Source organism: Phodopus roborovskii, unplaced genomic scaffold, assembly GCF_943737965.1.
Source record: "Phodopus roborovskii unplaced genomic scaffold, PHOROB, whole genome shotgun sequence".
Lineage (NCBI taxonomy): Eukaryota > Metazoa > Chordata > Mammalia > Rodentia > Cricetidae > Phodopus > Phodopus roborovskii.
Window position 1 is genome coordinate 10,751,699 of NW_026125052.1, and position 13,094 is coordinate 10,764,792.

Consider the following 13,094-nt stretch of genomic DNA (forward strand, 5'->3'; position numbering starts at 1 on the left):
GTGCTGCCCCTCCAGGAAAGGGTACTAGAGAGTAACAGGATGTGGGTGGCTGGGGGAGGAGCTGGTGCCTGGAAGTCCGCTGTTTCCTCTCCATGTTAATCTGCAACGGCCATCACCCTGCCCCTTCCTGACCAGGGGCTTGGAGCACACCCAAGACACACCTCTATGGTCTATTCCCCATCCCCTAGGATGGCTCATTTTGGCCAGTCCCTTGCTTTGTTTTGTTTTGTTTCTCTCTTCAGTGGAAAAAGCTCCTTAGTTGAGAGCTCCTGAGCTCATGTTCTCTAGCTCAAAGTTTGACTGACAGGCCCTTCCCAAAGCTGCCCAGGAAGGCTAGCAGGTCCTCCTGCCTCTCCTGGTAGACAACCCTGTGAGCGCCCCAGCTTCCCCATTCATTATTAATTCCACAGCTTCTGGACTCAGGCTCTCACTTCACCTCCCCTGGGAGGGCCTTGGTTTGGAGGGAGGGAACAATACAAGGAGGGCAGTGGCATTCCCAGCTGCAGATAGGCTGGGATGTCACCAGGATGACAGATGACTCTGGTGTCCCTGCAGGTTCATGATTGGTCGGGAGCGGCCTGGAGAACAGAGTGAAGTGGCCCAGCTAATTCAGCAGACCTTGGAGCAGGAGAGATGGCAGCGGGAGATGATGGAGCAGAGATACGCCCAGTATGGAGAGGATGATGAGGAGGTAGGAACTCTGCATGATTGCCCTCTGGTGGCAAGATGAAGCAGTGCAGTCACTTGCCTCAACTACTTTTTTCCAGTCCTGTTGAAACTCAAACCCCAAGGGAGCTTATGGTATGAAAGAGAAGTAGACTCTCCCCTCAGAGGACCTCTGGTAAAATGGAGGAGTCCCACTCTCTATCTTCAGAAGGTCTCCCTGTAACTAGAAGGGAAGCACAGTCCCCTCTGAATCCTTATTCTGGGAGCAGGGTAAAGCCCCTGATCGAGGGAACCTGATAGCGGGAGAGGGATGGTTCCTCAAGGAAGCTATGTGTGGGGGAAACAGTCAGTACAGGAAGTTTCTTCAGAGTCTTGCAGTTTGCCTTTCCTAGCTCCCTGGCTGACCCCCAGTCTGACTTGAGCATGCTGCTGCTGGTGTCGGGCCCAGCAGCAGGGTTGCTGAGGGTGGTGGAATCGTTAGGTCTATATCACGTGCATCTCTCCACAGACAGGAGAGTATGCCACCGATGAGGATGAAGAACTGAGCCCCACGTTCCCAGGGGGCGAGATGGCCATCGAAGTGTTCGAACTAGCAGAGAATGAAGATGCACTGTCCCCCGTGGAGATGGAGCCAGAGAAGCTGGTGCACAAGTTCAAGGAGGTTGGAGGAGGGGTCCCAGGTGGTGGGTGAAGGCAGGTGGGTAGCTGGCCCTAGGAGCTGAGTGTGCCACCCTATGTTTGCAGCTCCAGATCAAGCATGCTGTCACTGAAGCGGAAATCCAGCAGCTGAAACGGAAGGTGAGGGTGTGCATGTGTGTGCATGTTAGAGGCGGAGGGCTGGGGAAGGAGCCCTGCCTTCACACCCCCACCCCCAACACCCAACATTCCATCGTGGGCCACTGTGAGGCCAGGGGTATCAGGATTAAGATCCCAAGCTCTGGCCTATCTACTCCCCTAGTCATTCATTGGGTCTCCATCCCCTCATACGTAAGCTGAGGTATACAAGCACTGCCAACATCATAGATCTATATAGGTGAGAAACCAATGAGATGTTACATGGACATCTGCAACAGATACAGGAAGTCTGCAGCCTGGTACAGGGTCAGTGCTCAGTCAGAAGTCAGAGTGTGAATGATTCCATGAAGATAAACCAACATTCACTCTTGGTATCCATTTTTACTGCTCAACACACATCCACTCTTTGCACAGGCCCAGGGATGAGAGAGATTTTTTGCCTACCTAAAGTACACAGAGGTGCACATAGTGACCCATGCCAACTTGTATCCACAGACCCATTCATCCAGATACCTACACACTTCTATGTGCACAGACATTATTTTTAGATACCTGTGATTGATTCTGCCAGGAGCATTGGCTTGAATAGGTAGATTCACTCTGCCCTTGAGGTCACAGAAACACATGAACACAATTACCATTCGGGCTGCCTGGCCTAGGAAGAGTATCAGAGGACAAGCACATTGTCACCTGGGCCAGCAGCACACATGCTAGTGCTAACAGCGCCAGCTGGTGACACACATGGCTACTGTACATGCACACCAGATGCTTGCAAGCACATTGGGTACCTACACACTCCCAGGCGTCGTAGACACACAGACTCTATGTTGAAGGAGTCCCAACTCCCACGAGGTTTCCGGAGTAGTAGGAGAAACCGATTCCCAGGGGCCATGAAGATGCAGTGCAACAAGGATGTGTGTGTTCTCTCCCACTTGGATGGAGGAGGGCAGGGAATGGGTGTATGGGGCAGATGGTTTCTAGGAGAGAGATTGTAGCTGACTTTGAGAGGAGACCTGCTGGGATACGGTAGCTGTTCCTGTGGGGAGAAGTGAGAGGTAGCTGGGTGCTTGGAAATGGCAGGGTATAGGACTCCCCCCCCCCCCCCAGAACTGTAGCCTTGGTTCTACAGGCATGGAACTGTGTCCCCTAGAATGTTCTCACCATCTAGGAAATGGAAATGGGGGTTGGGCTCAAGAGTAAGAAGGGCTTAGATATGGAACTGCTTGAGGCCTAGGCAGAGCCTAGGGTGAGTCAGAGTATAGGTCAAGGGTGGGAAGAAAGAGCAAGTAAGACTGCATTTTTGAGGGTGTTTTCAGGGCATGAAGCAGAGGGTGGGTCACAGGTGGCTTCTCACTCAGAAAGCAAAGAGGCGTTCAATTGACTGACAGCTAGGGTAACTTGTAGACAGCTAATGCCACTTCAGGCACAGTTAGGAGCAAAAGCAGAGTTGATTCTTATCCCTGTGTGTCTTAGAGTCTGCACACCATTGCCTATTGTTACTTCCTGATAGGTCCTGTAGGAGAAGGGTTACTGAGCCCCTAGATCAGGAAGAATGCCATGGGGCGGGGGGGATCATGCTGTCCCACTGAAGTCCCAGCAGGCTATTCTGGGAAAATGATACACAGCAAATGTATTGAGGAAGGGTAGATGGGTTATTCCTAGCAGAAGGAACAGGAACAGTACCTGCAAAGGCCCTGTGGCAAGTCTGGGGATCTGCAGGAAGGCTTGCGTTATCTAAGCTTAGAAAGCACGAGGTGTTTACAGCTGATAAGATAGAAGGACTACCAAGAACTGGGAACTGAGTACCGGGACTGCTGTAAGACAGTGGGACCTTCTACCAGGCAAGCAAGCCAGGAAAGCTGGTTTCAGGTGGGTAGGTCCCATTTGGGGCATGATACCTGTGAAAAGCTGGGAGGTGGGGCTGGAAGTTAGGTGCAAGATCTGCCAGGCACTAGGGACTTGGGGCTCTGTGCTATGCATAGCAGTGGTGTGGGAGGTGGGGACTTGCCTGAGCAATGGTAAGGAGAGAAGAGTGCAGACTGAGCTCTTGGGAATACAGGAGAGCTGGAGAGGAGCTAGATTGTTTAAGAATCTCCAGGGATAGGCGCTGGTCTGCAAACCAGGGCTGCACAGGGTACGAGCAGGTGGAGACTGTTTCATATCTACCATCTCACTAGTCCTTAGGTAAGTCACTCCCATCTTCTGGATAAGGCAGAAGTTGCTGCTAATCAGTGATTCATAGGTGCCTACTACCCTCTGGGAGAACTCTAAGGTCAGCCTCAGAGAATTAGTAGTTGGGGGCCAGCAGGCTCCACAGGTGCAGGAATTCCTAGAGACTGTTGGCTCTATGGTTCACTCTGGTCCTCTCTAACCCAGGGCCGCTCTTTCCTTGTAGTTGCAGAGTCTGGAGCAGGAGAAAGGGCGCTGGCGGGCGGAGAAGGCCCAGCTGGAGCAGAGTGTGGAGGAGAATAAGGAACGAATGGAGAAGCTGGAGGGCTACTGGGGTGAAGCCCAGAGCCTGTGCCAGGCTGTGGATGAACACCTGCGGGAGACCCAGGCCCAGTATCAGGCCCTGGAACGCAAGTACAGCAAGGCCAAACGTCTCATCAAGGACTACCAGCAAAAGTATGTGTGAGGAGCTTTGCATCTGGGCCCCAGCAGGATGGAGAGGCCTTCAGTGGTAGTCCCCACCCCAGCCTTCCTCCAGCTGAGTAGGGAGACAGGGAGAACAGAAGTTAGAGGGCACCATGGTGGGGTACCTGACCTGGAATGGCTCAATACCAGACCCAGGCCCTAGAGACCTTGGGGAAATTTTGCATCTCCCTGGACCAAAGCTACACCATAAACCCTAACCCACCATCTGTTTCTTGCCTGTCTCCAGGGAGATCGAGTTCCTGAAAAAAGAGACTGCACAGCGTCGGGTACTGGAAGAGTCAGAGCTAGCTAGGAAGGAGGAAATGGACAAGCTTCTGGACAAGGTAGAGCCTGAGTCCTGGAGCCCTGGGCAGCCTCCAGGGGGAGCAGTATAGAAGCCAGAATCAAAGAACACCACTCTGTTGATGTTTGGGAAGGATTGTATTGCTGGCCAAGAACTTGGGATCAGAGTTGGGGGTTTGGGGGGGGGGAGACACAGGATCTTTGCTCAGTGGCCAAGCCTGACACCCCCTCTCTGTTCTCTAGATCTCAGAACTGGAAGGAAACCTGCAGACCCTGAGGAATTCCAATTCTACTTAACAGGATCGCCGCTTGACTGGACAATAATAATTCCCTTCCATTATCCTCACCCCTGTCCTCAATCCCCACCCCGCCCCTACCAGCCTGGGGACAGGTGCCCCGACTTCCCCCACTCCTCCACCCCACCTCCCCCAGCTTCAGGGACCAGTGGGCCCATATTACAGGCCCCTTTAGGGTGGCCAGGGCAGACAATGGTGGCTGGAAGAGTGGCCTCCTTGTTCTATATGGGGCTGAGGTACAGAGGCTAAGAGAAGCAGAGAGCTGACCTGGGTGGTGGATGGACACAAGGGCCTGCAGACCAAACTGCCAGACTTTACAACCTCCAGCCTGCGTCTCTTGGACCGGAGTGGAGCCGGGGCTCTCCTGGCGTCTCACCACTTGGAGGCTGCTCCCTGCCCACAGGGTCCATGTGGCCCCTGGGCCTCTTGACTTGAGATTCTACTTTCTTGGCTTTTTTCTCTTCCCTATCATTGTGCTGTCTGTTGCATTCTGGCCTCCTGCTTGGAGGGATTGCCTCAACATCTCCCACTCCTGCTCCCCATCCCAGGAGGGATAGAGCCCACCCTCGAGCCAGAGGCTGGGCCTGGTCCTGCACTGATTTCTCATGTATCCTTGGGGCGGGGCTGTGGGGGGGGGGAGCGAGTAGGGAAAAGGATGAGTTCAGAGCACCTGGAATCCAGTCCCCCCACCTCTTTCCTAGGAAGGGCAGCGGCCTCCCTTCTCCCAGGTGCCAAACAGCCTCCTCCTGGAACTGCCCTGAGGCCACTTTGGGGTTCAGGTTTCCTTGGTCTAGCCTAGGATTGCCAGGAGGGAGGGAGGTCAGCTTAGGTGGTGCCTGTAGAGGTCTCCCTGGGGAGCTGGGCCCTGCCCAGGGCCACACCTGGAAGCCTTGTATTACCATCAGATTCAGCCTCCCCTCCCCCACTGTTTTCCAATGTTTTCACTGGAGGGAAGAATTTTACTAATCTTTTTGGAGACCAGGGCTGCTTGCTGTCAGCCTGCTTTCTAAGTGAAATTGACTCAGTTTCCCCACTTTAACCCCAAATTGGGGCTTGGACCAAGGGAGGTGAGATCCCCTCAGGTACCCTCCCCTTTCAAATCCATCTCATTTTGCCACGTTCACACCCCTGTCCCAAGCCTAGGTTTCTGTTCGTTTTTTTTTTTTTTTTTTTTTTAAACAACCCTGTTCTATCCTTTTTGGCTTCTCCTAGGCCCCTGTAAATAGACCATACCATCAATCAGTATTTCTTGCCCCTCTCTTTCTGCCCTAGAGGTTCCCCTTCTCCCCAGAAAAAGCTGGCTATCACAGTGCCCGGCCTCTGCACTTCACCTAGGCAGATGGAGGGGGCGGAGCCGGGTGGGTGGTTCCTCGATGTACTTCCGGTGTTGACCGGCAGTGCTCTTGTCCCGCCCTTGGAGGACCCCGTCTCTGTATATAATATATATATGTATGTATTGTTCCTGGTTTTGTACGGACCATACCCTCTGTCAGGTCTTCCCCATAAAAGCAGCCCCCAGAGCCTTGCTGCCTAGTTTCTTGATGCGTTGGATGGGGAAAGAGGAGGGATACCAGAAGGTCCCTTTCCTTTCCTAGTTTTGCCTAGGACCTAGAGAATATCTTAATGCTAGCTCAGATCTTCAAACCCAGTCTCAGCAAACTATTGCTACCATTACCTATTTTTCGTGGAGTCTCTAGACAGTCTTCGGGTCTCCCACAAGGTCTTTAGAGCAAGCCAGAGGATGGGCTGAAAAGCAACTCCCGTCCCCGAGAACTGAGCATGCTGCAAGACCCCCAAAAGTCTCCTGTGAAGTGCCAGGAGGACCAAGGATTTCTTGGAATGACCTAGGAGATAAAAATTATAGGAGCATTGTTGTCTCCAAGGTCACAGAAAATGTTTTTTGGCCCCCTTGTGCTGGCTTGATAGGCCTCGTATAGTCCTAGCTGCCCCATTAGCTAGCTCCCAGTTCCAGGTGCACGTTTTGGTGAGTCCCAGAAGTGAATGCATTGAGACTTACAGTATACAGCATGGCCTTTTCCTGTACAGGTGCTAGGAGGCAAGTCTTGTGCGGTAGTAGCTTGGATGGGGGAGGGGGATTCTCCCAGTAAGAAACAAAAATCCCAATTTCCAGGCTCTTAGGCCATTTTGGTTAGCTCCTGACAACACCAGAGATGAGTGGTCTCTGCAAGAGCACCATTAACGCTGGGCGGTGGTGGTGCACACCTTTAGTCCCAGCACTGGGGAGGCAGAAGCAGGTGGATCTCCGTAAGTTCAAGACCAGCCTGATCTACAAGAGTTAGTTCCAGGACAGCTTCCAAAGCCACAGAGAAACCCTGTCTCAAAAAACTCTATTAATGACCCCTGAGGCAGCCATTCCTTAGCAGGTAATTCTGCCACAGTCATGTTAACTACCTTCAAAACTGGCTCTGTACCTCAGGGCCACAAAAGTCCTGACCAGCTCTGACACCTACCTTAACAGTCATTAGGAAACTAGCAATGGTAGTGGCCTCTTGGGGCATTTCCTCTCATCAGGTCAACCTTGGAACATTGGGAGCTCTGGGGATGCTGCAGGTAGATCCATGTGGGGCTGAATTCCGTAACAGATTCCCTAAAAAAAGTTTCAGGTTGTGGTGCCTAGGTTATAAATCCCTGAACCACAAACCTACTAAGCCCCTGCTTAGGAAATTTTTACCAGGAAACGAAGCAGCTGGCACTTCTTGGGTGGTGAGACACCTGGGTTTGTGGTAGGAGTTTTGAGTCTGACAAGCAAGTGTCTAAAGCGGAAGACCTGTGTCCCATAGCTACCCTGGGTACTATGTGAGGAGGGGACCTCTCTCAAATGTCCAAAGGAATGGTTAAGTAGTACTTCATGTTTAAGTATGAGTGAGTTGTATGTCTTGGGACCTTATGTATGTATGGCTTTTCTGGGAGTTTCTCAGACCTGAACTGTGACTTACCCATGCAATGTGTCCATTTTAGGGGCTGTCAAATAGTGTGGCAAACTGTGATGTTTGTCATCCTAACTCCCCCAACTCATCCATTATCATCATCTACTGAGTCGTGGGGACTTGAGCAGATATGCTGCAACCTCAACATTTGCTGCAGAGGAGATGTATCAAATGGATTCCCCCCAGATCCCAGCACCTTAGGCCTGAATAGGAGAAAGTCCATTCCAGCAATAAAGCATACACCTACAAAGACCCTAGAGCAGCCATTGTCAACCTGTGGGTCAAAACCCCTTTGGGGGTTCAAACAACCCTTTCACAGTGTCACCTAAGACCATCAGAAAACATTTACATTACAATTCACAAAATAGCAAAATTACAATTATGAAGTAGAGTAATGAGAACAATTTTATGGTTGTGGGTCACCAAAACTTGAGCGACTGTATGAAAGGGTTGAAACAATAGGAAGGTTGAGAACCACTGTTCTAGAGTCTGCACAGGTAGTCATCAGAGACATCATTTCCTCCACATAAACCTACAGACTTTCAGCAGATTTTGAAGATACCCAGAGGATCTCCAGCTCTGAGATGCTCTGAGTCCCCATTGATGCCATACCCACACAGTTCTAGGGAATTCTTGGCTCAACATCCTGCTGCTACCCACAGGCCCTTGGCAGTCTCCCATTTCCATGAGCCGCCAGGACTTCTTTTAACTCTCCAGACCCTACAACTCTCACTAAGTGCTTTCTCCAAGGTCATCACTTACTCCTGAACAAACTTGTTTTTGAGTATCTGGCATGTGTATCTTAGAGGACAGGAGAAACCCCCGACTTTACAGGTTTATTGGGAAGGTGATGTTAAAGAATCTGAAAAGTACTTGGCACGCTCTAAGTCTTGCTGCATGGTAGCTAGCTGGTGATCACACCCACCGCCACCACTACCACTGACCTGCCACCATCTCTCTCGTTCACCAGGTCCAAGTCTGAGCTCATCCACCCCACCCCCCTAGCTCCAGAACTGCCAGGCCCCCAGCCAAGACTCCACTGACATCCTAGACTCCTCCTTCTCTCAATTCTTTGTCCAGCCGGCTCCAAATCCTGTTTGCATCTTCAGTTCTATAGCCAGAATTGCTCTCAGCTCGATCTTTAATCTTCATGCCCACTTCTGTCATCTTTCAGCAATCCCTTGAGGCCGGCACCAGACTTCCGGCTGCCCCCTACAGTCCATTCTTCACTGGTGTGCCCAACGAATTCTCCTAAAAATGCTTGTTGAAGCTCCTCCCTCCTCGGTTAACCTCTTTTTGGGGTGGGGGGCAGGAAGCGTAGCGGAATAAATCAACCCTCCAATCTCAGCTCATTTTTCCCCCCGCTGGTCCATCCACCCGGCAATGCCCATGAGCAAGTCTCCCGTAGTCTGGCCTGCAACAGCTACACACCGCTAGGAATCCTCCCTGGGCCCTACTCAAGTGTCTCGGGCGCACGCCCCCTCCAGAACTTGAAGTCTTTTTTTGTTCTGGGACCCACAGCTCTCAGTCTTAGGAAATCCTTAGCTGAACCCTGAAAATACTGGATCATATCTGTTCTGTTCAACAGTGGTCTCCTCCAGCTTCAGCACCCAGGTTGGCTGCTCCGCGGATGCTTGTTGAATAAAAGATCGAGAGAATTAGGAGCCCTACAGACCCTGCAAAGGGGGCGGAAAGCCCCGTGCGTCCCCAAGCGGGACCGCCCCCCTGGTCGGTTCCCTGACACTCGCCGGCTCCCAGCGCGCAGACTCCCTAGCGCCGCGTCTCTGGCGGTCCGAGAAGTAGCGGCGCAATTGGGATCCCCGGCCCCGGCGCGGGCACCCGCCGCCTCCTCCCCTCGGTCCTTGTGGCCTCCGCCCCACTCGCCCGCCTCCTCCTCCCCTCCCGCTCTTTGTCTCCCGGGCGACCGGCATCCCCACAAGCGCCCCCCATATTGCCTTATCCCGGACGACCCCACGGACCTAGCCTCCGCGACGCTGCACAAATCGGCCGGTGGCGCGAGGGTCCAAGATATCGGCGGGGGCGGGGCAGGAGGTGGCTCGCTGGCGCTCTCTCTCTCTCTCTCTCTCTCTCTCTCTCTCTCTCTCTCTCTCTCTCTCACACACACACACACACACACACACACACACACACGTACACGCACGCACACACGGAACATCCTCCCGTCAGGTTTCCCGGTCCAGCCCCGCCCGCGTCTCCTGCTTCCCGCAGACAGTCTCCCTGCATCCTTACACACCTCGCCTCTCCATTCTTTCCGGCTCAGGGACCCTCCCCTCCAATCCCCCAACAACACTCTGGGATGGAGCGACTGGAGCCAGCCCGGAGCCCCCCGCGGCCAGGGTGAAAGTCCTCCGCCCCTCTCCCGCCCCATACTCCGAGCAACATGGGCCTGAGGGGTTCCTGGGGCGCTGGACGCTGGAAATGACGGATGCTGGAGGTGAGGGGCCCGGACCTCCAGGGTGGAAGGGGAAGCGGGGCCAGAAACTATTGGGCTCAAGGTGAGACACCCCCCTCACAAACACACAAGTGGGGCTAGATGAATCTAAGCCACAAGGGCCTTTCTTCCTCTATCCCTAGGGAGACCTCACTGGACCGGGGAGCTGGGCTGTCGGGAGGGAACAGAAATAGGATTTACGTTCCTAATCCCTTTCCTCCTGCCTGGGGAAATTAATTTTTAAAAAGAAAAGAAAGGAAGAAGAGAAGAAGAAAGAAAAACTGGTGTGGGGGCAGGGGGAGAGACCTTAACTCCTTCCTATCCAGGCAGTTGGGCCGGTGGGTAGGAGAAACCGCTCTGTGATTAGGGAGAGGGGACTCAATTATAGGAGTAGGTGCCCGGTCCACCAACCCCATCTTCTGCGGCGCTTTGATGGGCTGTCAAACTCCAGTGGACTGCTCCAAGCCTGGGGCTGGCTGAAGACTGGTGACATGGGAGGGGCATGGCCTCCTTGGCTTCTACAACCAACCGCTTCCCCCATGCCAGCCTTCCCTCGGACCCCTTCTGCGACTTGTCAGCTGCGTCTCTCCCTCTGTCTCCCTTCCTCTCTCCTCTCTCTTCTACTCAGGTCCCCTTCTCCCCTCTGGCTTGTGGGGCAGGTGTTCTTTTCTCTCATGCCATGGTGGGGCCTCAGGGCTGCCCAGCTGCTTTTCCGGAACCTCCTGGGTCTGCTCTTTCTTGATCTTTCTTCTCCTCGGCTCCCTGTGGACACTGTCGGTGTCTACCTCTGGGTCTGCTAGTTGCTCCTTCTCTTCCATTCCCAGGTTGTATACCTTTTGTTTTGCTTTCCCCCTCCCTTGGGCTCTGGGTAGCTTGGAAATCATCTGCCTTTCCTTTTTCCCAGAGAAAGGTCAGAGGTCACTAATGGTCCTCTAGGAATTGGTAGCTGTTGGGGAAGGGAGCGGTCTGCTAACAAGGGAACCCAAAGGTCGCCCTAGGGAACAGGTTCCTTTCCACCCTGGTGTAGCTGAACACCTGTGAGTGAGAGTGAGTGTGGGAGTGGCAGGATGGGTGAGGCTGGGTTCTGGGAGAAGGTAGCTGGATGGTAGGGGCAGGTGACCTCCGGGATATTACATTTCCATGGGGTTTCCATGAAATAGTGCAGAGAGGCTCCCCCACAGTTATGGGAGCTGGCTGCATAGACAGACATAAAGAAGTAGTTTGTGCTGAATCAGGATGGGCTGAGGGTCTGAGCTGGAAACCCCAGCCCACCCAAAGCGGCTAAAACAGACCTCAGTGCACACTGGGACCTCCCCCTTGGACTGTGGCCTTCTCTGTGTTTAAGAGAGATGTCACTACTGTGTGTAGACAGCAGCCATTCTGGCGGGATAAGCAGCTACTACCCCGAGTGACCATCTGAAGGGACAGCACGTGACCTATCTGACAAGGAGAGATAAGACCCAAGTAGGAAGCCAGTAAAGTATGAAAAGGTCTCCATTCCTCAGGAATTGGAGAACTGGCTTTCAAAACAGTACAGACAAATAGGGGGTGGGGGTGGGGCAACCCAGGACAGCAATGTGGAGAAGGGAGAGCTGGATCCTAGTCAGAGAAGGCTGTGTGAGCCGATGAAGAGATATAGTTTGTGTTGAGGGTCAATCTATCTTCCCATCTGGCCTCTCAGGCCAGGAAGGAATATCATAGATCTTGGCTACTAGTCCTCAAAGTTCAAGAACGGCAAAGGGGTCCTTGCTGAGCCATTGCTGACCTCTCCCATATGGCATGTTTTGGCTCAGCTCCAGGCATCCCTGATGCCTAGTGGATGTGGCTTTAGTGCTTGCCTTAATCCCAGCCAGTGCGGACCAGCTCCCCTCCCTCTACCCCAGCCCTCCCCTGAGCATCACCACAACTTCAGATCATGCCTCTAGGATAGGGTTGAGAAGCCAGAGACTGGGTTGATGGCTGCTTCTTAGCTATTGCATATTAAGGTTCACACCTGCAAAGTAGAGATACTAAGATGTCAAGCCAAACCCAGTAGCTCATGGAGACATGATGTCTGTGAAATAACAGGAGAGCTAGAGGACATGTGGTCCAGTCTAGTGTCCTGCCTTTCTCCCAGAGACCAGAGCATTAGAAGTAACTGGAGATCGTGTCTCAGCCATTCAGTGTCTCCCTGCCCTGAGCTCTGTCCTTCCCACTTCTCTTCTAAGATTTATTTATATTGCATTTGAGTGCTCTATCTACATGTATGTTATTGTGCCAGAAGAGGGCATCAGACCCCACTCTAGATGGTTGTGAGCCACCATGCAGTTGCTGGGAATTGAACTCAGGAACTCTGGAAGAGACACCAGTGATCTTAACTGCTGAGCCATATCTCTAGTCCCCATCTCTTCTTATCTGTGTCCCCTACACCTATCAGGAAGCCTGCCCAAGGTGTTTCTGATGCATCTCTCCTGCTTCCCTTCCTTACTTGCCTTCTCTTCTTGCTTCCCACAAAGAAACAAACATTGAAACCAAAACAACAGTACAACCCTGTCCATCCACACCCCTCCCCAGAACATTCTGAATGCTTCAGATTTGTTCAGCTGTGAAAACTTATTGCCCTGCTGCATCTGTGAGTCTGTCAGGAATTGTGAGAACTGGGATTCTGTCTGAAACAGTGAGTGGTCTTGCTGGTGATGCCAGCTTCCTGCTGCACAATTCAGAAAAGCAAGTGATGAGGGCCCCAGTGATGGAGGAAGAAGAGCTGGATGGGATGATGGGTGGGAGATGGAGAGCTGATGGATGCAAAGATAGGTAGATGCATGGATATAATAGATGTTGGATAGATAGAGTACATACTGGATGGGAGAGATGGGAGGAGGAAGGCAGGGCAAGCAGATAGATGTACAGATAGAACCTGGATTTTAAATTGGTACTTGCCAATAACAGCTGCAAGATCTTGGGCCACATGTTTCCTCTTCTGTTTCTGTGTAAAATGAGAGATCTGGATTTAATAATCTC

The 13,094-nt window shown here is 52.5% G+C and overlaps 1 protein-coding gene across 1 annotated transcript in view; it reads left to right on the forward strand.

The window, feature by feature from the left end:
• The window catches only part of LOC127220873 (neurabin-2), a 33,552-nt gene that overhangs the window by 10,445 nt on the left and 10,013 nt on the right, over window positions 1-13,094 (forward strand). Inside the window, exons 5-13 of the mRNA XM_051182741.1 lie at window positions 556-691; window positions 1,175-1,327; window positions 1,411-1,464; window positions 3,857-4,086; window positions 4,343-4,439; window positions 4,642-4,692; window positions 9,244-9,694; window positions 9,924-10,097; window positions 12,752-12,853. Coding sequence (XP_051038698.1) covers window positions 556-691; window positions 1,175-1,327; window positions 1,411-1,464; window positions 3,857-4,086; window positions 4,343-4,439; window positions 4,642-4,692; window positions 9,244-9,694; window positions 9,924-10,097; window positions 12,752-12,853 — 1,448 coding nt within the window. The remainder of the gene's footprint in view (window positions 1-555; window positions 692-1,174; window positions 1,328-1,410; window positions 1,465-3,856; window positions 4,087-4,342; window positions 4,440-4,641; window positions 4,693-9,243; window positions 9,695-9,923; window positions 10,098-12,751; window positions 12,854-13,094) is intronic.